The sequence below is a fragment of the Bufo bufo genome, chromosome 11 (assembly GCF_905171765.1).
Source record: "Bufo bufo chromosome 11, aBufBuf1.1, whole genome shotgun sequence".
NCBI lineage: Eukaryota > Metazoa > Chordata > Amphibia > Anura > Bufonidae > Bufo > Bufo bufo.
This window is the reverse complement of record NC_053399.1, coordinates 988374-1014447: the sequence shown is the minus strand read 5'-3', so window position 1 is coordinate 1014447 and position 26074 is coordinate 988374. Positions and strand designations below refer to the sequence as shown.

The window sequence follows — 26074 nt, the reverse complement described above, 5'->3', positions numbered from 1 at the left end:
TGTCCATATATGGAGTCAGTGCTTGTATTTGAGAAAAGCTTCTGCTGGGATTCGAACCTACGACCTTCTGTATCAAAGGCAAAGCAATCAACCACAAGACCATAAGATTTGCCTTGCTGCTGACTTGTACACTTAGCCAGCTATAACAGTAGATCTATACACATGACAGCTGCCCCAACGCACCCAGCACTGCTAAGTGTACAAGTCAGCAGCAAGGCAAATCTTATGGTCTTGTGGTTGATTGCTTTGCCTTTGATACAGAAGGTCGTGGGTTCGAATCCCAGCAGAAGCTTTTCTCAAATACAAGCACTGACTCCATATATGGACATACTGGGCGGGACACAATACAGGACTGGACACAGGAAGAGGCTGCATCGCATCGCTGACATGGAGGTAAGTAGAAATGTTTATTATTATTTTTTTAATACCCGACTGTTACTGCCATGGGGGGAGGGGGAGGGGGGGGGGGGCACTTGATACTGGCACCTGGGGGGGGGTGGGGCGGGTTGGCACCTGATACTGGCACATGATGGGGGGGCATTATGGGGGACACTAGCAGGAAGGGGGAAGAGGAGCACTATGGGGGAATTTACTGGGGGCACTATATAGGGGTATTTTATACTGGGACATTATGGAGACACTATGGGGACATTACAAGGGGGTATTTTTGCACTGTCACATTATAAGGAGAATTATTACTACTGGGGGGGGGGACATTATGGTGGGCTTTATTACTCCCCCATGGTATGACCCCCTAGTGGCAGCACCAGCCTCTCCCTGCTCTGCTATCCCTCTGCCCCTTCTCCAAATCCTTATTATGAAATCTTTCTCATTAGGATAAAGCACAACATCAGCTCCGCCGAGCCCCCGACCAAAGTGTGGAAGTGGCGTCCGGGATCCCCAAGGGCCAAGCCAAGTAACTGTAAGTGTTCATGTGAAATATGTTTGTTATACACATATAGCAGAGCTGGCCAACCTGAGGCTCTCCAGCTGTTGCAAAACTACAACTCCCAGCATGCCCAGACAGACTACAGCTATCAGTCTACAGAATGGCATGGTGGGAATTGTAGTTTTACAACAGCTGGAGAGCCGCAGGTTGGCCAGCCCTGACATATAGCATCCACTGTGCCCCACAATATACAGTATACCGCTACACTGTGCCAAAGGAGTGGGGTTTACACAGGAGGAGGGAGGTGCGAGGTGCGAAGCGCGCTGGTGGGGGACCTTACAAATATTTGCTGTGGGGCCCAGTCACTTCTGGTTACGCCCCTGCAGCACACACCCCTGTAGTGTCCACCATCAGACAGGGGAGGGAAGAAAAGAAACCCCAGAACTAGAGTGTCAGTGTGCCCCCCAATGTGTTGGGGGCCACACTCTAGTTCTGGGGTTTCTTCCCTCCCCTGTCTGATGGTGGACACTACAGGCCACGGCGCAGGGCGTGTGCTGTAATTAGTGAGAGTCTGATGATCTGAATTCTGAAGTTAAAAAGAGCTGCCTGCAGACCTGCAAGGATAAGAAGGGCGCCCCTTGCTTCTCTTGGGCCCCAAGAGAATCCTGAGAACTTGGGGGCCCCACTCTGAGTCTGCAGGCAGCTCTTTTTAACTTGAGATTATCTCAGACATCATAAATTCTCAATAATCTAAATTCTTACTTCCTTAAATTCAAGTGAATCACATCACTTACTTTTACAGTCACTGTCACTGTAGTCCCACAGACAGCAGGCACAGACTGGAGTGGCACGGGCACAGCAGGACTGTCACTGGACTGGAGTCTGGACTCTGAGGACTGGTCTGGACTGGAGTGAGTAGGACTAGTGACAGTGGTCTCCAGTCAGAGTGAGAGAGAGGAACCTTACCTCACAGAACCCGAGGCTGAGCTGCGCCTGCTCTGCTCAGCCTCAGACTGGTTTTGGGCAGTCAGATTCGCGCTATCGCTATCTGAGTCTGACTGGCGCCAGTGCGGCCGCACTCCCTCTCCCTCCCTAGTCCCTCCACAACAGGTTACCCTCCGCGGCCCAGCCCCGCCCCCTCCATGGCCTGAGTCCGCCTCCTCCTCCCTCTAGTTACCAGGAGGAAATCTTTCCTGCGCTGCAGCTCTGGTGCCTGGCTCCGCCTCCATCCCTCAGATACGCCCCCCCATTCCGGCCCCCTCCACCGCCTACCTCTTCTTCTGCTCGTACGGCAGTGCGCCCCCGAGCCCGTCTGCTTCAGCCTCCAGTCCTGACCTGACTACTAGAGATGGGAAGTTCGGATCTTTTTCATGAATCGGATCTTTGGTTCACTTCCTGAGCCGGCTCTCAAGTGAACCAAAGGTCAAGAGGGACTCGCTCCTGGCAAACACAGCTCTGCTGCAGTGAATGCAGTGGAGCAGACTGATGTAATTACACTGTATAGTTATTGCAGGGATTTAGATAATTGTCTGAGAGTTTATTAGTTAAAAGAATCCTGTCATCGAGTCCCTGCCAGGCTTCCTACTCTGTGTATAGGGTGCTTGCAGCAATGTAGCACACAGCTCTGCTACATGCAATACTATACAACCACTCCCCACCCACGGACTTGTCAGGAGACAGGGAGCCGCAGAGCAGGAAGCCTAGCAGGACAGAGAATCGTCTGAGTCTATTAGTTAAAAGAATCAAATGAGTCACAGACTGAGTCCCTGACTCTTCCGGATCAGTTCAAATGAACGATTCGTTCATGATCCGGACATCACTACTGACTACTCCTCCTTGCCTTCCCCCCAGCCAGGCCCGAGCCACGGACCGCCCGCGCCCCGCACACTACACTGGGCGGGCGGTCGGGCCTGGCTGCCTGTGTGTTTTTACTGTGTGTTAATATTTTATTTTTTTTTTAAATGAATGCGGTCCGGACGGGCCCCCAGTGGCGTAGGGCCCCATAGCCACTGCTATGGTTGCTGTGGCGATCCCTACGCCACTGGGAGACAGTAAGATTAGATCACATTAGCGAGGGGGCCTGGTCAGCCGCTGCTGTGAAGGGCCCTGAACATTAAGACATCGATATTTAACTAACTTGAAAATAAACGGTCACACACACTGCCGGGGCGCCGGGCCCCCTTGGCAGCCTGGGCCCTGAAGCAGCTGCTTCCCCGGTAGTTACGCCACTGGTCCACCGGCACTGTGTACCACGGATCACGTTCCAATTCACTTAAATGTGTCCGCAATCCTGGAGATGCGGTGCAGAAGTACGCAGCGGAACCCCACAGAAGCACTACGGAATGCTTTAGTGGTGTTTCTGGCCGTGCCTCCGCACCGCATAAAATACTGTGCATGCAATACTCTTTTGTGGAACGGAGGCATCACGGACCCAGTCAAGTTGAATGCTTCCACATGCATCTATAAGGCTACTTTCACACTTGCGGCAGGACGGATCTGACATGCTGTTCACCATGTCGGATCCGTCCTGCGGCTATTTCGCCGTGCCCCCGGGCGGCTGCTCCGTCCCCATTGGGTATAATGGGGACGGGGGTGGAGCTCCGGCGCAGCACGGCGGTGCACGGCCAAAGCCGCCGGACTAAAATTACTGCATGTCAGGTTTTTTAGTCCGGCGGCTTTCGCCGTGCACCGCCGTGCTGCGCCAGGAGCTCCGCCCCCGTCCCCATTATAGTCAATGAGGACGGAGCGGCGGCACGGCGAAATAGCCGCAGGACGGATCCGACATGGTGAACAGCATGTCGGATCCGTCCTGCCGCAAGTGTGAAAGTAGCCTAAACATACCAGATAGCGTCACACTGTAAGGGACCAGCTCCTACATATAGTGTGATGATTTCAGGTATAAGGGGCATGCGCCCACATGTATCCATACACTATACCCGACAGCATCACACTATAGATGGGAGCGTGCCCCTTATAAATATATCAACATATTTCAAGGTAATTCTGACCTGGCAATCCGATGTATAACCCACAGGAAAGTGAAATCCACACACTGCAACTGTTTAACTCCAAAAGTAGAATGAGCAAAAAAGATTCAGTCCAACACAAGTACAGGGCTAAAAATGTTTATTCTCAACTAGACAAAGGCAGCCTCATTACATAAATAGGATTATCCTTTTATTTCAAGTCAACAAAATAAAAAAGCAGACTGATCCCACTAATGTGATTACCTTTTCTTTCAACTGAACCTTTGTTTTGTGATTTTTTTTTTAACACAATCAACATCCCATTGTCTAAATGCAATTAGCATGGCCATGTAATCCTGTGGAGAAAGCAATTCCTCCTTTCTTGTAATAAATCATATATAACTGAAAAACCAATAAAAGGTTTGAGTTACAACAAGTAAGAGTTTCAACAATAATTGTATATTGTATAGAAAGAAAGTACTCATGCAATTTCAGCTTTTATATCGGCGGTTATATTTATGACATGAGTTTATTGGTAGTGTAGATTTTATTGACATTGTGGAATAATAACAATATTACATAGAGTAACATCATTTTTTAGGCATGTCATGCTTACAGAGTCGATCACAATGATTATCTATGTGTTTGTCGTATGTGATTCGTATCTTTTGGATTGCCAATAATGTAAGGATTGAAATTGTCATTACATTATTTACTGTTAAATTAGCGTTATAATGTAATAACAAATAAAGTAATAACACAAAGTAGTAACAAGTAAACGTGCAGGTTTTTCTCTCAGATATTCAAAGTTGAGATCGGTAAAAAGTGCAATCCATCCAACTGTTCCAGTCCTGATCCAAAGTTTTTAAAGCGAACCTGCCACCATGATTTTGCGCACAGAGCTGGGGACCTGGGTACTGCGGATGTGCTAGTGGCCATCTAGCAGCCCAGGTCCCATACCTCTCTGCGCTTTTATTGTGTTAAAAAAACGTTTTGAGTGATATGCAAATTAGCTGATATGAGTCCTGTAGCCGGAGATGAGTCAAGCGTCAAGGAGCCCAGCACCGCCCCGCGTGTTCCGAATCTCCTCCTTGCCGGCTGACGTCACAGAGCTGGAGCGCCGAAATCTCGCGATGCGCGAGCTAGCGCATGCGTAGTTTGTTCCCTGTGCTGATGCCAGCACAGGGAATGAACATGATGCCGACACTGCGCATGCGCTAGCTCGCGCATCGCGAGATTTCGGCGCTCCAGCTTTGTGACGTCAGCCGGCAAGGAGGAGATTCAGAGGACGCGGGGCAGTGCTGGGCTCCTTGACGCTTGACTTATCTCCGGCTACAGGACTCATATCAGCTAATTTGCATATCACTCAAAACGTTTTTTTAACACAATAAAAGCGCACAGAGCTATGGGGACTGGGTATTGCGGATGTGCTAGTGGCCATCTAGCAGCCCATGTCCCCAGCTCTATGCGCAAAATCATGGTGACAGGTTCCCTTTAAGACCACTTAAAAAAATGGCAAAAAATCCTATTTAGCATGGCTGGATCTTAACAAGGTTCCAAGTACAGCTTCAACCTGCAACAAGAAGAAATGAGAGGGAGACTAAACATTTTTTGAGCATTCAATTAATTGAAAATAAGGATTAAACTGAAACAAGCTGTTTTTCAGCTGCTCAAAATTTTAGGACCACATGCCTTTGAATGTCCCATGTTTTTTTGCCTTTGCCATCACAACGTGTGACTACCTGACAGAAAATGACAATGAATCCACATCTTTTAAAAGGCAAAATCTGTGCAAAGTGGAAGAAAGTTTTATTCTCTGATGAGAAACAATGTAACCTTGATGGTCCTGATGGTTTCCAGCGTTACTGGCATGACAAGCAGATCCCACCTGAGATGTTTTCTACGCGCCACAGTGCAGGGGGCGCCATAATGGTCTGGGGGGCTTCTTCCTTCAGTGGAACAATGGAGCTTCAGGAAGTGCAGGGGCGTCAAACGGCCGCTGGCTATGTCCAGATGTTACAGAGAGCATTCCTCATGGCTGAGGGCCCTCGTCTGTGGGGTAACGACTGGGTTTGTCAACAGGACAACGCTACAGTACACAATGCCCGCAGGACAAGGGACTTCTTCCAGGAGAATAACATCACTCTTTTGGCCCATCCTGCGTGTTCCCCTGATCTAAATCTAATTGAGGACCTTTGGGGATGGATGGCAAGGGAAGTTTTCAAAAATGGACAACAGTTCCAGACAGTAGATGGCCTTCGTGCGGCCGTCTTCACCACTTGGAGAAATGTTCCCACTCACCTCATGGAAACGCTTGCATCAAGCATGCCGAAACAATAACGGCGGAGCTACTCATTACCGAGCTCATGTTTGGAGGTTGGATTTCTGTTTTGGAGGGGGTTTAGTTTTTTTTTGGAGGTCTGGTCCTAAACTTTTGATCAGCAGAAAAACAGAACATTTTTTGAGCATTCAATTTAATGAAAACAACAAATAAACTAAAACATGTTCTGTCTCCCTCCCATTTCTTCTTGTTGCATGTTGAAGCTCCACTTGGAACCTTGTGAAGATCCAGCCATGATACATAGGATTGTTTGCCATTTTTCAAGTGGTCTTAAACTTTTGATCAGGACTGTATTGGAAGGAAGGAATTTTATTATGGACGCAGGCAATTACTCTCTCGAATGAACTAGTGATATTGACTGGAAATCTAGAGATACCCCTCATATACAAGAAGTCTGGTGAACAGTTTGGTAGCCATTACTATATGTGCTATTATGGATCTATGCTCAGCTGGAAAATCATTTAGGCCAATTAGGAGTAGTGCTAGTTGTGGGGGTATATTTATTTGGTACCCCAGAATAGAGTTTAACATTGTCCTTGTAGCGGACCAGAGAGTTTTAATTGCATCGCATTGCCATAGAGTGTGTAGCAATGTACCTTTCCTTCCACAATGTCTCCAGCACCTATCTGAAGTGTTTGGAAATATCTAAGATGGTACTACACACCTAGTAAGTTTTAATCAAAGCTTCTCTGTGGGTGGCACTGCAAAAATATTTATAGATATTAGAAATTGAATTACCTGAATGGCCTAATTTATTTTCTATCTGTAGGTCTTCCCTCCACTTCTCCATAGATGTATTTATTGACATATTTTGTGTTTCTGCTAACTCATTATAGAATATCGAAATCCCTCTAGCTTTCCTAAATAACTTGGAAGTCCAGGTCATGTTTTGTATGTTTTTCCTATCAGATATTTTATGTTTGACTGTGAACTCCCTTAACATTCAAAAATTTGTGAAAATACTCTTTTCCTAATTTAAATTTAGTTCTAAGCTCTGTAAATGAAGTGAATATCCCATCTCCAAAAAAATCCTGAAGGTTGGTGATACCAATGTCCTTCCATCCCATCAAGGAGATATTAGGAATGTGGTCTTGTACAAATTCCAAGGGGGAATCAGATAAAGGGCAATGCATCTTTCCCTTTCTCTGTTTGGGGAACCATTTCCATGTGTCATCAGACACTTTTATTACATCTATTGGAGGAGAAATACCCCAGATATTTGCCAATAGTCTAGATCGCATAGAGATCTGTCCACATAAGTTTTTTTCGATTTGGACCCAAAGCTTGTTGGAGTTGTTAAACCAGCAATGAGACAATTGGTCCAATATCGCAGAGAAATAATAGTTTTGTATATGTGGGACTCCCAGGCCTCCTTTATTATGGTGTCTGGTGATAGTTTTAAAGGCGATTCTGTTTTTTTTTTGTCACTCCAGATAAAGGATTTCAGTTTTGCGTTTGCAGATGTAAACTAGATTTTCGGTATTTTAATTGGCAGCGATCTGAAGAGGTACAGTAGCTTCGGCTGGAGCAGCATTTTATATGCTGCTATCCTACCCAACCAAGATATCATGGTTTTTGAGAGTTCAGCTGTGTCTTTCGCAATTTCAGTGGCTAGTTTAGGGAAGTTCGACTCAAAAAGTTTAGAAGGGTACGTCACCTGAATGCCCAGATATGAAATTTCTGATTAGGCCTGAATCCAACTCTCTTAAGGCTACTTTCACACTTGCGGCAGTGTGATCCGGCGGGCAGTTCTGTTGTCGGAACTGCCCGCCGGATCCAACGATCTGCCGCTGACTGAAAGCATTTGTGAGACGGATCCAGGTGCAGATCCGTCTCACAAATGCATTGCAAGGACGGATTCATCTCTGCGCTTGTCATGCGGACCGACGGATCCGTCTTGTATATTTTTACCGATCTGCGCATGCCGGAACGACGGATCCGGCATTCGGGTATTCTGAATGCCGGATCCGGCGGTAATTCATTCCTATGGGGAAAAATGCCGGATCCGGCGTTCAGGCAAGTCTTCATTTTTTTTCGCTGGCATGCTGCGGTTTTCTCTTTTGCCTGATCAGTCAAAACGACTGAACTGAAGACATCCTGATGCAAACTGAACGGATCGCTCTCCATTCAGAATGCATGGGGATAAAACTGATCAGTTCTTTTCCGGTATAGAGCCCCTGTGACGGAACTCAGCGCCGGAAAAGAACAACGCAAGTGTGAAAGTAGACGAAGGGAGCTCCAATCAGACCACAACTTGGATTGGCAACAAAGATAAAGCTTGTGATTTATCCTGATTGAAAGCTAGAGACGCCACTGTATCCTACTATAAAATCTAATTTTGGGGGGGCACGCTGGGGGCCGGGGCAAAAGTAGGGGGGGCAGCTATAACAACGATACATTTACACAAGTACGCTTAGAAATGCTGCGATACTTTACCCATAACCGTGTCATCTACAGATCCCCCTCCCTATAACAGTGTAATGACTCATGACATCCACAGACCCCCGATCCCCCTCCCCACCACTCACATTTGAACATGATTACTACTTTACCGTTTAGAGAAAACACAGTAATCATCCAGGCTGCACTGACATTAACTTTAAAGGGGTTCTGCACTTTCATTTAACTGATGATCTAGACTCTGGATAGATCATCAGCTTCTGATCGGTGGGGGTCCGACACCCGATACCCCTGCCGATGAGCTGTTTGAGAAGGCACCAGCCTGTTCACTTGAATGGAGCTTAGCCCCGCCCACGCTAGTTGATACTAGTCGTAACTCGTGACATCACTGGGCCGGCGGTAAACAGTGAGAAGGCTGCGGCGATACTGGAGTGTCGGTGCCTTCTCAAGCAGCTGATCAGCGGGGGTCCCGGGTGTCTGACCCCCACCGATCAGAAGCTGATGATCTATCCAGAGTATAGATCATCAGTTAAATTAAAGTGCAGAACCCCTTTAACTTTTAAAACAGAAAGATTCAGGGGCAGCCGCCAGCCAGCTCTCCTCTCACTCAGTCAGAGTCAGATCTAATCTCTCTAGTTAGAATAGAAAGAGTCCACTCAGTCCCTAGTCACTACTTGTAAGGGGGGTGTGGGCCGCAACGGGTGATACCAGTGATGGGGGTGACACCAGCAGGGCCGGCATTTACGAATCATAGTCATTTGTATTGCCGACCTCAGGAGAGATGTGTCTGGGATTCAAACCCACGACCTCTTCCCATGTCCTATGTCCATATATGGAGTCAGTGCTGTGTTTCAGAAAAGTTTCAACTGGGATTCGAACCCACGACCTTCTGTATCAGAGGCAAAGCACCTAACCACACAGCCATAAGAGATACATTGACACTGATAGAAAAAATACGAGACTTCAAGTGTACATCTATACACATGACTACTGCCCTAACGCACCCAGCACTGCTATATCTCTATATATGATGTCATGTGTATAGATGCAGCTATGTGTATAAATGTAGCAGTGCTGAGTGTTTAAAGGAAAGCAGTCATTAGCCAGCTATAACAGTAGAAGTCTCATATTTTTTCAATCAGTGTCAATGCATCTCTTATGGTCTTGTGGTTAAGTGCTTTGCCTCTGATACAGAAGGTCGGGGGTTTGAATCCCAGCAGAAACGTTTCGGAAATACAAAAACTAACTCCATATATGGACATGCAGGGCATCGCTGACATGGAGGTAAGTAGAAGTGTTTATTATTTTATTTTAATACCCGACTATTACTGCCATGGGGGGAGCGGGAGGCACTTGATACCGGCACATTTTTTTTTTTTGGGGGGGGGGGGGGCAGATGGCACTATGATACTGGGACATTGGGGGGGCATCTATGGGGAACTATATATGGGGCATTTTATACTGGTACATTATGGGGGGCACTAGCAGGAAGGGGGAAGAGGAGCACTATGGGGGGAATATACTGGGACATTATGGAGGCACTATGGGGACATTAGCTCAACTGGGGGCATTACAATGGGGTATTTTTGTACTGTCACATTATAAGGAGAATTATTACTACTGGGGGGGGGGGGAGGCATTATGGTGGGCTTTATTACTCCCCCATGGTATGACCCCCTAGTACCAGCACCAGCCTCTCCCTTCTCTGCTATTCCTCTGCCCCTTCTCCAAATTCTTATTATGAAATCTTTCTCATTAGGATAAAGCACAACATCAGCTCCGCCGAGCCCCCGACCAAAGTGTGGAAGTGGCGTCCGAGATCCCCAAGGGCCGAGCCAAGTAACTGTAAGTTTTCATGTGAAATATGTTTGTTATACACATATAGCCTACCCGGTGCTTATAGAACAGACTACACAGTGTAGTGGTATACTGTAGATTGTGGGGCACAATTGTTTTGTGGCGGCGGACAGAAAATAATCTGGAAGTGCCCCTCCCGACACCAGGCTCTGACTGCTGGGGGGGGGGGGGGGTCTGCTGAGCTAACGGATGCCCCCTATGGCAGTAGCACCACCATAGCCCCCATATATGGCTAAAAAATGGGGTGACACCATTTTGTACGGCACCGGGTGACACCAGCCCTAGCAACGCCACTGCCTATGGGCACGTCTCTGGGATATTGCATGCCGTTTTTGAACAGAAACTAGTATTTCTGGCCAGCCCTTGTTCACACTAAGCGTTGTCACTACCTCAGGGATATGGCTGTGTACAGAAGGAAGCATTCAGCCATACACTGTAGTGTAACCATAGGATTCTGTAGTGCAGACCTGTGCCAAAGATGTGTGTTTGCCCACTGGCATTGTGTTACATGGACACCTGGAGCCCACTACCCTCAGTCTGTATGCTTATGCTTCAGATGCATGGCCCAGAGGTTTGGTGAATTTAAAGGGGTATTACAGTAATAAATTGTCCCGGATATGGGTCCTGGGGCAAGAGTTCAGCTTGGGCCCCCCTTCCCTCATTGCTTTATGGCCATGGGCAGGGAAGCACATTGCCTTCCTGCTGCAAAAATTTAAACCGCACCCCCCACCATGCCAAATTCTTGACCTAACACCTTCCCTCCAGCCAGGTGTAACTTGACCAGCATGCACTTTCTATAAAACAGGTGTCTTCTCATGTGGTACAAGGGTCTTTGGGGCCCCTCAGGCTCCTGGGCCCGGTAGCGACTGCTACCTCTGCCCCCCCTATAGCTACGCCCCTGCTGGTGACTTATGTACCCTGCAGCTAAATTCAAATGCCCCACCCCATTCTGGTGATCAGTGACCACACCATTCCCTGCAGTTATCGCCTTTCCAATGAATAGGTTATAATTGATCACTGGAATACCCCTTTAAGCCCCTTACACACCATGTTTTATGATGTGTGTGAGTATAGGAAAGTGTTCTTTTTTACTTATTTTTTGAACATTTTTTAGAAAAAATTGTTGTCAAGTCCATCTTCCCATAAAAGAAGTTAGTTATTGATACGGAATAAAATCCAGACATCAATTACATGTACAGTGTGTACAGTCTACGCGTTTCCGACCCCAAACATTTGGATCCTGCTTCATGTCATGAGGAAGGACCCAAATGTTTGGGGTCCGAAACGCGTAGACTGTACATGTCATAGATGTCAGGATTTTATTCGGCATCAATAAAGAACTTCTTTTATGGGAAGCTGGACTTAACAACAATTTTTCTGAAACTTTGGCATGACCGTGTCCAGGTCTTTTGTCCGTGCTACTCGAGAGGCTTCACAGGTGCAGTTTTTACATCTATTCACAAATCTTTCAGAAAAATGAATTAAATGGAAATTAAGATGCAAGTGTAACCTGTGTTAAATTTTGGCCATTCCTCTAGACCGCCCCCCCCCCCCCCCCCCCCTCCACTAACACGTTGCTCAGATCAGTGAGACCTAGAGGCAGTTTTTCCATATTTGAGAACAGGCAAATTACTACCGCATAGTGTGACTGAATATTACAGCCATACTAAGGCCTAAGGCCTCATGCCCACAACCGTATTCTGTATCCTTACTTACCTCTTTCTTCCCTATCTTCCTTGAGCCATAACTTTATTATTTTTCCATTCACTTAGCTGCATGAGGGCTTATTTTTTACAGAACAAGTTGTACTTTAATATGAAATACAATATAGTGGGAAGCGGGCAAAAAATTCCAAATGGGGTGGAATTGGCAAATGGGGGTGTGGTGGGGGAGGAGGTGGGAGGGGCCAGGAGTGGGTAGTGGGTGGAGTTTGGGTCCCATAGCAAGAATCTGAATTGGGCCCCCTATGATTTCTATGTATTTCCCTGGTCACCGGGCTCCCTGAGCAGCGGAAGAGGAGGCTTTGCTCGCCTGCCACGGACCCGGTACATCACTGAAGACAAGAAAACACTCACTACCGGCCAAGAATTGAAAGGTGGAAAACGGAGCTTGAGCAATATGTTATAAAGGTACTACATGCATGTTTTAATGTGGATGTTAGTAGAGTACTATTCGACAAATCCCCCAATCCCGGACTTAAAGGGGTTGTCCGGGTTCACAGCTGAACCCAGACAACCCCTTTATTTTCACGCAGGGCAAATGCATTTTCAAGAGATCCGGTGATGCAGCAGGCTCTCCATGGGGACTGCTAGGCGGAGACTTCCTCCCAGCAGTGAGCCCAGTGACGCCACTGATGGGCACACCCAGGCAGGGCTTGGGACTCTTATTATAAGGGTGGATGGCAGACAATCCCCAGTCTCTACCCTCTTCTTGTGGCACCAGGTCCTGGCCCATCCAAAGCTGCCTGTACACTACAATAACCCTGAACTTCTGCTTTTCTCATAATTCCCCCCGGCTGATCAGCCCAAGGCAGGCAAGGGGCATGAATAATTCTGAACCCCCAACCTCCCCTCTGCTGACCAGTCCAGCACCTTATAGAAGATTCGTAGTCAAACGGTGTAGCGCACATGCCTTCCCCCTTCCTCCACATTCCAGACCATCTGCCCAATGCTTATTTATGGACACCCCCAGTAACACACCCAAAGGTTTACCACCCCCTGAATGTCTGTAGAATACATGTGAGATGAGGAAACGGCCCTTATTGTCTGGACACTGTATTTGTGTAAATGCACTTAAATGAACTGGACTGACATTCTGCTGTAGGGCCACAAGAGGCCACCGTTTCCTAAGCATAGTTTGGGGGGGCGGGGGGGGGGGAGGCTGCATTCCTAAATTCATGTGATGTTGAAAGCTCTCAGGGGGTGGAACTACAAAGCCTTGGGAGGAAGGCAACAGCAGCCATCTTCGGGTGAGCCTGGGAGAGGCATCCAGGGAGCAGAGCTGCAGCCAAGTCGAGCTGATCATGTCCATTACCCTGATCTTGTCCAGATGAAGGCGGATTGCTACCAGGAACGCTGATGAGAGCAAAGCACCATACTGTGCGGTACTGCACACCTGTTGGAGAAACCCTTGTCCCATGCACAGTCACCAGCTGAGGCAGAGCAGACCCAGGTCGGTAAGAATGATTGTGTACGCACCTCATCACAGTGCTGGCGCCTAGACACAGAAACCCTAACGGACAACAGGCCTGGTCTCCGTTTGCGTCAGGCCACAAGGATTGTTAACTATTCATTACATGGACTTCACAGTTAAAGTTACAGTTCACACCGGAAAGCTGATAAGCTTCACCACAAACTCAAGCCAAGCTGGCGTTTACTCTGAAGAAAACACTAAAGCATGCTCTACAAGACCAGTTATTGGAGTGGGATACTATAGAGTCGGGAATTACTGTTTGAGTGCGTGCTGCGGGCTAGCTTGCGGTGCAGCACAACAGCTTACCTGTAACAGTCTTTAGGCTGGGTTCACACGGGCGTGACGGATTTGTTCAGGGTGCGTCCCGGGTGTATTGCAGCAAACCTGCACGAGTAGGTATGCAATTGCAGTCAATCAGTTTTGACTGTGATTGCACCTGCACGATAAAAACTGAACAACGGAACGCAATGTGTTTTGCACATGCGTGTTAAAAAAATCAATGTGGTACCCAGACCCGAACTTCTTCACAGAAGTTCAGGTTTGGGTTAGGTGTTGTGTAGATTGTATTATTTCCCCTTATAATAACATGGTTAGAAGGGAAAATAATATATTCTGAATACAGAATGCTACGTCAAATAGGGTTGGAGGGGTTTAAAAAATTTTTTTTTTAGTTTTAACCCCTCCAGCCCGATTTTACTTAGCATTCTGTATTCAAAATGCTATTATTTTCCTTTATAACCATGTTATAAGGGAAAATAATAATGATCGGGTCTCCATCCCGATCGTCTCCTAGCAACCGTGCGTGAAAATCACAACGCATCCGCACTTGCTTGCGATTTTCACGCAGCCCCATTCACCCTATGGGGCCTCGGCTGCGTGTAAAACGCACAATATAGAGCATGCTGCCATTTTCACACAACACACAAGTGATGCGTGAAAATGACCGCTCATGTACACATAGAAATGAAGGGATCCGGATTCAGTGCAGATGCAATGCGTTCACCTCACGCATTGTACCCGTGCGGAAATCTCGCCCGTGTGAACCCAGCCTTAGAGTATAAAAAGTAATACGGCATGGCTGGTCTATTTGAGACCGCTCTTACCTCCAGCATCTACCGGAGGGGGCCCCGCTGTACAGCACAAGAGTCTCGGGCATTAGGGATTTGATTGAACTGAGGAATGGCCTAGACCCCCTGCAGGGAGGTTTTCCTGCAGGATCCATGCTGTCTGAATGGGGTGTGAAATTGTAAAGAAAGGGTGGCCTGCAAGAAGTTCCCTGCCATATGGCTGGGGCTTAGCAGAGGTAGTGAACTCCACAGGAGAGCCCTGCTTCAATCTTTCAGCAAATGGTGGGTGTGGGGACATGGCTGACAGTAAATATTAATCCATATTCCTCACAGCCACCAATGCAAAATGTCTCTTACAGGCTTCCGTGGTCAATTCCTTCATAGAATTCCATTATGGTCCGTGGTAACAAGAATTCCATCAGGGATTCTAAGATTCAGTGCAGGTGCTGAGTGAACTTGCGATGTACAGGTTCGTGTTATTTGACTAGGGATATCCGCCCAGGTGCAAAGAGACCTGATAAAATCAGTGGGTGCTGTCCGTGGAGAACATGGACTTCTGCGATTCCCGAAGCCGCATTAGGGTTAAAGAAAAGGTGTCTGGTTTTCACTCAGATCTGCTGGATCTTAGTTATAGGCTTGGTGTCTAGGTCTACTAACAGGAGAAATCACTACTAATATGACCTGTAGGCGGCATTGGAAAAAAACAAACCAAAAAATAAATAAAATGATATACAGTGGATATAAAAAGTCTACACACCCCTGTTTTAAAAAAAAAAAAAAAAAAAATCATTTCAGAAGATTTTTCCACCTTTAATGTGGTCTATAAACGGTACCACTGAATTTAAAAACAAACTGAAATCTTTTAGGTAGAGGGAAGAAAACAAAAAAACAACTAAAAATAATGTGGTTGCATAAGTGTGCGCACTGGGGATGTAGCTGTGTTCAGAATGAAGCAATCACATTCAGAATCCTGTTAGATCGGAGTCAGCATACACCGGCCATCATGTAAAGTTCTGCTGCTCTAGTTGGTCTTTCCTGAAGTTTTCTTAGCCACATCCCACAGCAGAAGCCACGGTCCACAGAGAGCTTCCAAAGCATCAGAGGGATCTCATTGTTGGAAATTATTTTGTACCCTTCTTCTGACGGATACCTTCTAAGGCATTAGATATATCATGGAACACAGTGAAGACCATCATCAAGTGGAGAAAATTTGACACAACAGTGACATTACCAAGAACTGGACGTCCCTCCAAAATTTATGAAAAGCCGAGAAGAAAACTGGTATGGGAGGCCACCCAGAGGCCTACAGCAACATTACAGGAGCTGCAGGAATATCTGGCAAGTCCTGGCTGTGTGGTCCATGTGACAGCCCAGACATATGAAGAATACGGGAGATGGTTATGGGGTAGAGGGGCAAGATGAAAGCCTTTTCTTACCAAGAAAAACATCCAAGTCAGGATACATTTTGCAAAAACACAGCTGAAGTCTCCCAAAAGCATGTGGGAATAGGTGATATGGTCTGATGAAACCAAGGCTGAACTTTTTGGCCATAATGCCAAAAAATATGCAGTGTTGTTTTTGGGCCAAACACATCACCAGAAGAACCCCATCCCCACAGTGAAGCCTGGTGGGGGCAGCATCATGCCAAGGGGCTGCTCTTCTTCAGCTGGAACTGGGGCCTTAGTTAAGCTGGAGGGAATTCTGAACAGCTCCAAATACCGGTCAATATTGGCCCAAAACCTTCAGGCTTCTGCTAGAAAGCTGAACATGAAGAGGAACTTCATCTTTCAGCATGACAACGACCCAAAGCAGACATCCAAATCAACCAAGGAATGGCTTCACCAGAAGATTAAAGTTTTGGAATGGCCCAGCCAGAGCCCAGACCTGAATCCAATTAAAAATCTGTGGGGCGATCTGAAGAGGGCTGTGCCCAGGATATGCCCTCGCAATCTGACAGATTTGGAGTGTTTTTGCAAAGAAAAGTGGGCAAATCTTGCCAAGTCAAAATGTGCCATGCTGATAGAGTGCTGTAATAAAATCAAAAAGATGCTTCAACAAAGTATTAGTTTAATATGGTTGCATAAGTGTGCACACCCTTATTTTAATTGAGATTTTTTCTTCCCTCTACGTAAAAGACTTCAGTTTGTTTTTCAATTGAGTTGTACAGTTTATAGGTCACCGATAGGCGTCCGGACGGCAGCGCTCTCAGCGACGCCTATTGGCGCCATCTCGTGAGACCTGAGATTTCCTGTGAACGCGCACTCACAGGAGCACGGGTTCACAGGATTGCGCAGTTCACAAGTTGAACTACAGCCTGCCGGCAGCAATCATTGGTTATTTTAAAAATCTACAGCCTGCCAGCCAATCAAATAGGTATATCAGATGCTATTTTGTAAATAGCATCTGATATACCTGCTGCCTGGTCCTCTGGTGGTCAATCCAAGCCAAAGCGACCACCAGAGGACACAGGCAGCTCAGTAAGTAGCACCAAACACTACACACACATTACACCCCCCCCTGTCACCCCATATAGACTCCCTGATCACCCCCCTGTAAGGGTCCCTTATCACCGCCAGTTAGCTACTTGTTAGGTAGTTAGCGCCCACCGCACCGCAGTCACTCATTAGTCGCTGAATAGAGTCATCGCTGTCGCTAATCAGCACTAGTACTATATAGTATCTGTAAGTGATCAAGACCGATCGCAATCAGATCTATATCAGTACATTAGGGTCACCTTAGGCTCTACAAAACGCAGTGTTCGCCCGATCAGGCCTGATCTTGTGCGCACACTTGCGTTCAGTCCGCCCCACCGCAGTGACAGGAATTAACTTTTTCTGATCACTGCAAAAACACTGTAAAATCGCTGCGGCGCTATAAAGATCACTTTTGAGCTTTCTGGATCTTCATTAGCGATTGCAGCTTTACTTCGCAAGCACTCCTTTTTACTAGGCAGGTGTGCTCTTTTTCCTGGGTAGTCTCAGAGGAATACCCCCTAAATTTAGTGAGCCCAAAATGTCAAAGGGGTATTCCGCTGAAGAGGCCTACAGGATTCTGGCCGTGATGGATGAAAGCGATTGGGACGCCTCACCCGCTGAATCCAGTGGTTCCGAATATGAACCTGTAGACAGCAGTGGCACTCTAACCGCTAGTGAAGATGACGAGGTTGAGGTCCCTGCTACGGTCAGGCGTACCCAACCCCATGTCAGTGTTCTGCATACCCTGCATGATGAGCCTCATTTGCAGCAGAGTGGTGCTAGCGCTGATCTTGTTTATGGTGCGGCATACGCCAGCAGCGCAGCCCATCCTGGACCTTCTACCAGCTCTGCCGTATTCCCTGGTGAAGTGGCGAGCACCAGAAGGGCAGTTCCAGCTGGTACGGTGGCACGTGCAGTAACTCCCCCGTCGCAGCCACCACGTTCACAGGCCCGTAGAGCCCTTAGGGTTTACCAGCACCTCTGGGAGACTAATTGGTAATTCCCTGCGTCCGCCACACCCGTATTGCCCCCCTACACCGCCCAGTCCGGAGTTTGCGTGGAGACGGCTCATTTAGGATCAGCCCTTGAGATTTTTGAGCTCTTCTTCACCGCGGATCTCTATGACTTTGTTGTGGCAGAAATCAACCGCTACACCACACAGTATATAACCGCCAATCCGGAAAGCTTCTATGCCCAGCCTTTCCGGTGGAAACCAGTCACAGTTTTCGAATTTAAAACATTTATCGGCCGTACCCTCAGCATGGGTCTAACTAAAAAAAATATGTATTGCGGTCCTATTGGTCTAAAGACCCAATACATTACATGCCCATGTTCTCTGCTGCAATGTCCAGGGCACATTTTGAGGGCATCATGCGTTTTATGCATTTTACTGACAATAAAACCTGTCATCCAAGAGGCCACCCTGCTTATGACCGGCTCCACCAGACGCTGGTAAAAGAAAGTGTCTGTATATTTAATTCAATTGGCTGCTTATAATAGTTTTGTTCTCTACAGTAAGGCTGAGAGAACGGGATCCTTCCTAAAATTCCAGGAAGAGATCATTTCGGAACTCCTGTATCCCTGATGTAGTGAGCCGGCTACATGGCAGACACTTCCCGAGTGTCTATCCTGGTACCCCAACTCGGCGTTCCTCCAAAAAAAAAAAGGGCTGGAATAAGGCATTTCACCACCTTTTTTTGTCCTGACCAGCCTGCCCTATGCATAGGGGAGTATTCCGCAAGTACCACACACAGGTACACTATTAGTGTAGGGATCACGTCACACAGGACAGGCACACAGGGGTCTTAGGGCCCTTACACTCACAGCTGCTGCAAACCTCTCCTTTCACCTGGGACGAAGTGTATAATGTACTTCGCCACATCTCTGGGCGATTTGCGCTTTGGACATTGTCCCATGGGGAAGGAGAGGTTTGTGCAATAAAAGGTAAAAAAAAAAACACAGGGAAGCAAAAAAGATAATGTTCTGTTCAAATATTATATAAAGTTAATGTTAATAAATTTATTGCGTTGCGGCCTGGTTTTTTCTTTTTTTAACCTTCCAGGTGGACCAAGCGATCGAGCTGCAGCACTGATGTGCATTCGGACAGAAGCATTGCGCTGCTGTCAGATTACACGCAAGTCGGTGTATGCGGCGCTGCAAGACGAGATTTCTCCTCTGCAGTAAAAGAGATAAGCCTCGGCAAACGTATGAGCTGAGGAGGTGGCGGTGTTCATATGCTTTGGCAAACATTTTGTATAAAAAAAAAATCCCGGCAATGATTTATTCATCCACATCGATTGATGTGAATGGAGAAATCTGGTTTGTCAGGGCATACGGGCTAAGTGGGGATGGATGTTGGGCGGAGCTCCTATGTCCTGGCAGACGCCTTTCCCCTCTTTTTTGGCAGAGATTTTTTCTTCCACATTGATCGATGCGAATGAAGAAATCTGTGCCGTTCATTTTTTTGTTTCAGCCCAGAGGCTCATTACCCGTATGCTCAATATAAGGAGAATAGCAGAAACTCCTAATGCTGGCCATACATGTAATGATTGCGGAGACCCTCAAATGCCAGGGCAGTACAAACACCCCTCAAATGACCCCATTTTGGAAAGTAGACACCCCAAAGTATTCGCTGAGGGGCATATTGAGTCCATGAAAGATTGAACTTTTTGTCACAAGTTAGCGGAAAGGGAGACTGAGAAAAAAACAAAGAAAAATCAATTTCCGCTAACTTGTACCGAAAAAATAAATAAAATTACATCTGTCTGTGGTCCCACTATTGCTCCTTTCTGGGATGCAACCAGTCTTCACAAGACAAGAAGACTGCTTGGTCCCGTGATGGCAGTGGTCTATCACAGGCCTCAGCAGTCACAGGAGCTTGAATGGTCTGTCATGGCTGCTTCCTGGTCCTGCAGGGAAACAGAACAGGCGAGTGACCGGAAAGGCGAGCGAGTTTTCTAAGCTCAGTGGCACAGGTTCCGAAACCAAGGGGTTGTCAAGAGCGTAATGACTTGCTGCGATCCCGCCTTACCTGGCACCATAATTAGCAGTTTATCTGAAGCGCTTTGTAACAGTAGAGACAAGGTCATCACCTTCCGTACACCAAGTGGTGGTGCTGGAAATTTTCTTGCACTATCCTAGGGGTTGTCAGGGTTATGGTTAGATATGAGTGTTAGTTTTGTGCATTTGGCTTTGGTTAAGGCCTGGGAGTCCAGAGTTTGGTGAGGAGGGTGAGGAAGAGTACGACACAACATATCAGTCTTAATTATTTATTAAAGCATATGCCATTTCTCAGTTATCATTAAGCGTTGCTCATACAATGCTGGTGTCAGGTCTCCAATCTGACGTCTAACAGGTCCATCAAGCATCGGCTGACAGGACAACAGAAGTAGGAGTGAAGTGTGAGCAGAGCCAGACACAATCCAGTCACCGCTCTCTTCTTCAGATCCACGCTGATGTCTCTGTGCTCAGGAGAAACCCTCTACACACTTGTGACAAAGAGGTTTGTTGATGCAGAAACATTCTTGGAGTCTCCATCGGTTCCCCGCAGATGATCAGTCGTTTCCTCCAATGTTCTGTTCAGACCGAAACCTCTCAAGATTTTCCAGAAATGCTTTCTAAATTTTGTACCAACAAAGAAATACAGGACTGGGTTGAGACAAGCGTGAACGTAAGCGACAGCCTCCATGATTATGCTCACTCTAACAAAGAATGTATTTGAATGGAAATCTTTTTTTAAGGCAAGTGCCAGGACAAGAGCATTATGAGGCAGCTGTGTGGCTATAAACACAACCACTATGGCCAATATTATCTTCATTGACTTCTTCTTCTGGACACCTCGGGCATTAACCAAAGTTCTTAGAATAAAACTGTAACAAAAGATCATGGAGGTCAAGGGTAATATAAAACCTACAGCCATCTGAATAGAAACCAGCACAAGCTCCATTATGGGAGGGTCAAAGATCTCATAGCAATGGTGGTCCTCAGAAACGCGATTGTATATGAACTGGGGAATGGCAAGGCCCAGAGCCAGCACCCAGAGGGAAGCGCACACCACACACCTCCAATTCTGCTTGGTCACTTGGTATTTATTGGCTTTGGAAACTTTAGTGATTGAAATGAATCTGTCAAAAGTTATGGAGGTGAGAGTCAGCATGGACGTATAGAGATTGACTCTGTATGTGCTCCTTATCATCTTACACAGGAAGTTGCCAAAAACCCAGCTATGTGCCGATTCATACGCCAGGAACGGGAGAGTGGTCAGAAACAGAATGTCAGCAACGGCCAAATTGACCAAAAATGTGTCCGTGAGGGTCTTTATCTTTTCATAAAACACAAATACGATTATAATGAGCACATTTCCGATAAGCCCAAGAACACAAGTTATGGAATATGCAATAGGTAGAAAGATGCCGTGGAGCATGCTGTGGTCATCGGGGTCATGGTTGTTGTTGAACTCCTCCGGGTAGTCTTCATAGGTCATCTATATATTAGTGGGAGAGAGGTACAAAAGGGTTATTACTGAGATGGTGACGGATGATGTAGGACCTGTAGTTCTGTCCTCTGTGAACCCAGCATGTCAGGTAACATAACTAGCTCGAGGTCGATGATCCAAGACTCGATAAATCCCAGCCAATAATTTTTCCTAACCCTATGGAGATTAGCTGCCCATCTACTCTACTAAAATCTTTCCACATAATGTTTAGCATGCAGAGCTAGAGTGTGTTTGTAAAAGTGGGAAGCAGCCCTGGCACAGAAATCCAAAATCAGTGTTCATACAACACCACACCAGCACCGTATCAGTCACACCCCTCATCCCCCCCAAATATACATCTATCCATATTGTACCATCAACACAAGAAGGGAAGTGGAATTACACAGTCAAGGGCCTAGCCAGGGCCCTACTCATGATGTAGGGTTATTAGTAGCTCGGCCAGACAGCAGGTTGAGCTGAGGCAGAATAAAAGTGTTAATCGCAGTCAGTGCGATTCAAAGACAAACGGGCTTCACTTCATAGAGGCTTAGAAGCATGGTGGTCCCTGTTCACATCACATGTAGAGGCACAAATCACACGTCCAAGTATTGCTGATGTCAGCCAACAGGAGAAATGGTGGTGGCCCTTACTGTACTGAAGACCTTTTGTACCTGCTCTTCCTTTCTATGGCTCAGTTTTACTTGCATGGAATAAAGACTGGTCTTATAGAAACCGTGCGGGCCACTACTCTAAAGCGGACAACATAAGAAAAATCTAATTTAAAGATTCTTCTAAGTGGAACAACAAATACTCCAAGCTATACCCTGGTGCTCCACCACATCTTAGCAGAGGCAGTGCCAATAGGTCTTCTTTCTGGAGTTGATTATTTTTTTTTACAGGCTGACTTTCAAGACTAGTGGACCGCTGGGGATGCTGAATACACTCAAATTCAGAAGGGACCACAGATGTATCATGCCGAGATGCTGCACTGGTATCTGACATGATCGTATCTTATGGTCTCCTCCCTCTGAGCAAGGCTTCTCCTGAATCCTTCAAATGGGCGCAATTCTAACTCCAGGACTGCAGCACCACCGAACACAGCCAAGGCATGACATTTCCCCCAAGAATAGCTCCACATCTTGGGACCTTTACTACTGGTGCCTCTCACTACCCTTTGTATGGCTACAGAAAAACAGGTCATATCATCTGGGATTTTCATTAGCGATATGGGACCAAAGGGCCGGCTGGAGTTACAGAAACAGTGGGTCACCAGCTTCTCTACCGTTTCTGTAACTCTTATGGCACAGCTGAATAAATACCACATGGCAGCACAAAATACCTCCCTGGCAGTGCAGAACCATGGCCAGCAGAAATGCCCACCTTCCAATACCTCCCCAAATGGAGGCAACATACTGATGGGAAGGTAGGACAATGACATCCAGCAGACTCACTGATGTGCACAACAAGAATCTGCCCAGTACAGCAGATTGCCTGTCCATGCCTGGGGGTAGCCCTTATCCCCATTACAATTTCAGGGTTAGGGTTATGGTTGATGTCTGGTGTTCCTGTGCACGTGGAGGCACCACAGGACCCTGCCAGCACGAGTTCACAGGAGGAGCAGCTCGACAGCCGTGTAGCCCCTGGAGGACCCGAAGCTGGGTTACAACACTGAACACTATGCAGGGAGGACATATTATATTGGGGGACACAGGAAGTGAAGGGAACGTATTTAGTGTCAAAGGAACCCGATTCAAGGGTCACAGATCATCAGGTCCTGACTGCAACCACAATGACATGAGCCACAGTGATGGCTAACCTCCGGCACTCCAGCTGTGGTTAAACTACGACTTCCAGCATGCTCCATTCATTTCTATGCCGTTCTGATAACAGCCAAGCAAGGGGGGCATCTTGGGAGTCGTAGTTTTACCACAGTTGGAGTGCTGGAGGTTAGCCATCACAGGCTGATAAGAGACTGAAGGGTACTGAGAGTCATGACGAAAAGAAAGTAGACCTACTACGTGGCAGACAGAGAAGTGGACAGCATGAAAACAACTCCAAGGCCTATCCTCCAGACACAAAGTGAGGCCAAAGGGCATATATTTGTATAAGCGTCTTAGTCTTACCGGGTGTATGCTTCACACGGGCAGACAGGACGAGTCCTCTAAGGATACTATTATATTGGCACTGCAATCAGATGAGTCGGATGTGGTCATGCTGGATATAATGGGGCAATAGTTCACGTTATTTTCATTGTTCACAGACGGTCATCGGGCTGCTTTTGTCCTGGACATGGCCACCATTGCCAGCAGGGGGTGCATACTTCGTGCACAGCGCTAATAATGTGGCTGTGGTCAGTCAAGGTTGTAAAAAATTGTAAGAAACAAGAATGTCACAGCCATTTCTGACTTATAGGTAAAGATGGATTATTTGTGTTTTTTATTATCAGCTGTTTTTATGGACACAATCGCCAGGCTTCACCCAATGAGAGACATCACCCGATGAGAGCCGCAGGCCCAGGCCCAGGCCCAGACCCATCACCAGGCTTCACCCAATGAGAGCCGCAGGCCCAGACCCATCACCAGGCTTCACCCGATGAGAGACATCACCGGATGAGAGCTGCAGGCCCAGACCTATTACCGGGCTTCACCCAATGAGAGCCGCAGGCCCAGACCAATGACCGGGCTTCACCCAATGAGAACTGCAGGCCCAGACCTATCACCGGGCTTCACCCAATGAGAGCCGCAGGCCCAGACCAATCACCGGGCTTCACCCAATGAGAGCTGCAGGCCCAGACCAATCACCGGGCTTCACCCAATGAGAGCCGCAGGCCCAGACCCAAATCACCAGGCTTCACACGATGAGAGCCGCAGGTACAAGACCCATCACCGGGCTTCACCCAATGAGAGCCGCCCACACAAACGCATCGCCAGGCTTCACCCAATGAAAACACAGCTTCTGGTTTACTGATCCCAGACTCCACCCCCTCAGTACTTTTTTCTACAATGTAATTGAGGCCTTTGATGCATCGAGGGCAGGGCTGGCCACAGGAAGGAGTGGAGCTTGGGTGCAATAAGAGCAACGGTGATGCCCCATTAGGCCAATTAGAAGTGGAGAAGACCTTGTTCAGATGATATGGTTTTATTAGTGACCACGTTTTACAATCGGTCTCTGCGCATAGTGGTGAACAGTAACGACCAGCACAATCAGCTCAATGCTTGACCTGTCTCCACCCAAGGGTTAGGGCTGGACAAGCACAATAAGCGCTACCACCCCTCCTCGAGCTTTACAAAACTTGGGACGGAGGCCCGATATCAGCCAATAAATAAGGTTTACACTAAGCCACACCCCTAACTCCGCCCAATGCCTATCTATAGTGATGCACGTAGAGAAATCGCCCACACCGTACCAGACTCTGCGAGAGGGATAGGACTCATCTGCCCGGTGGTGATAGAGGCACAGCACCTTTAAAAGCTCATGAAAGGCCCAGAGAATGGTCACAGGACCCCCACGGATCTGGTGGTATTAAGGTCAAAGTAGAGAATACGTGGGCGCTGTTGCTCCAATCCAGAGCGCAGAAGATAACAGGTTAACAGTATCAGCCAGGAGAGTGAATTCCCCTACATACAGATACAAGTAGTGCGAAGGAAACCCAGATAATATATTCATGTAAAATAATACACAAAAATTACCGGCCGAAGATGCAAAATATAAAATACTTTATAAAACTATTCGCTGCTCACGTTACTCTTCTAATGACCCAGTGACTATTCAGTTCAGGCTGTAATGACGAAACCTATCCACAAGAGGGCAGCAGAGTACTGAAATCTAGAAACCTAGTATGATAGTAACCATAGGATCACCACAACAGATTACTACTAAATCTAGAAAGGAAGGGGGGGGGGGGGGGTGAGTGAGCGGATCCGCTGGATGTTAGGGTTTGACGGGTTCAGCCAAACTTCGTTTCAACGTTTGGATCTTGACCACAAACCCCATTCAAGTCAATCAGGACCCGAACTTTGGGACTGGAAAAGGGCTGTAAAATAGTCATAGAAAGAGCTAGAGGGCTGCAAAAGGACGAAAAGTGGGCGTAAGAGCAGGACAGTTACCCTGCAAACAAATAGATTGGGAAATGACTTAAAATAACAGAATAGAAAAAAATAATAATAAATAACAATCGTGAACCAGGAGGCGGAGGTCAAAGTGGAGTAGGAAGTTGAGGCGGCTGTGGACGTGGCGGTGTAGGTGGAAGAGGCGAAAGACATGGAGGAGGAAGCCAACATTTTTTAAATCTTTCTTTTGTTTTGTGGAGGCCCCAAAACATTAGGAAATAGCAAAGCTAAACGCACAAACTGCGCTGGAGCACAACAACGGCAGGGTGCGGCCGGTATATCCCTCTACTCTGTCCAGGGTACGG

The 26074-nt window shown here is 47.1% G+C and overlaps 1 protein-coding gene across 4 annotated transcripts in view; it reads right to left on the bottom strand.

Annotated features, from left to right (window-relative positions):
• Positions 1–1054: 1054 nt before the first annotated feature.
• LOC120982092 (C-X-C chemokine receptor type 6-like) overlaps positions 1055–26074 on the bottom strand; it is a 318496-nt gene continuing 293476 nt past the window's right edge. For 3 of the 4 annotated variants that reach the window (XM_040412034.1, XM_040412037.1, XM_040412036.1), the window contains 2 exons: positions 20666–21669; positions 1055–1109 (listed from right to left, as the gene is read on the bottom strand). In XM_040412034.1, the coding sequence (XP_040267968.1) occupies positions 20668–21669 (1002 nt within the window). In that variant the 3' untranslated portion in view covers positions 1055–1109; positions 20666–20667. Of the gene's footprint in view, positions 1110–20441; positions 21670–26074 lie in introns of those variants that run through there. The other variant, XM_040412035.1, reaches the window with a different exon arrangement.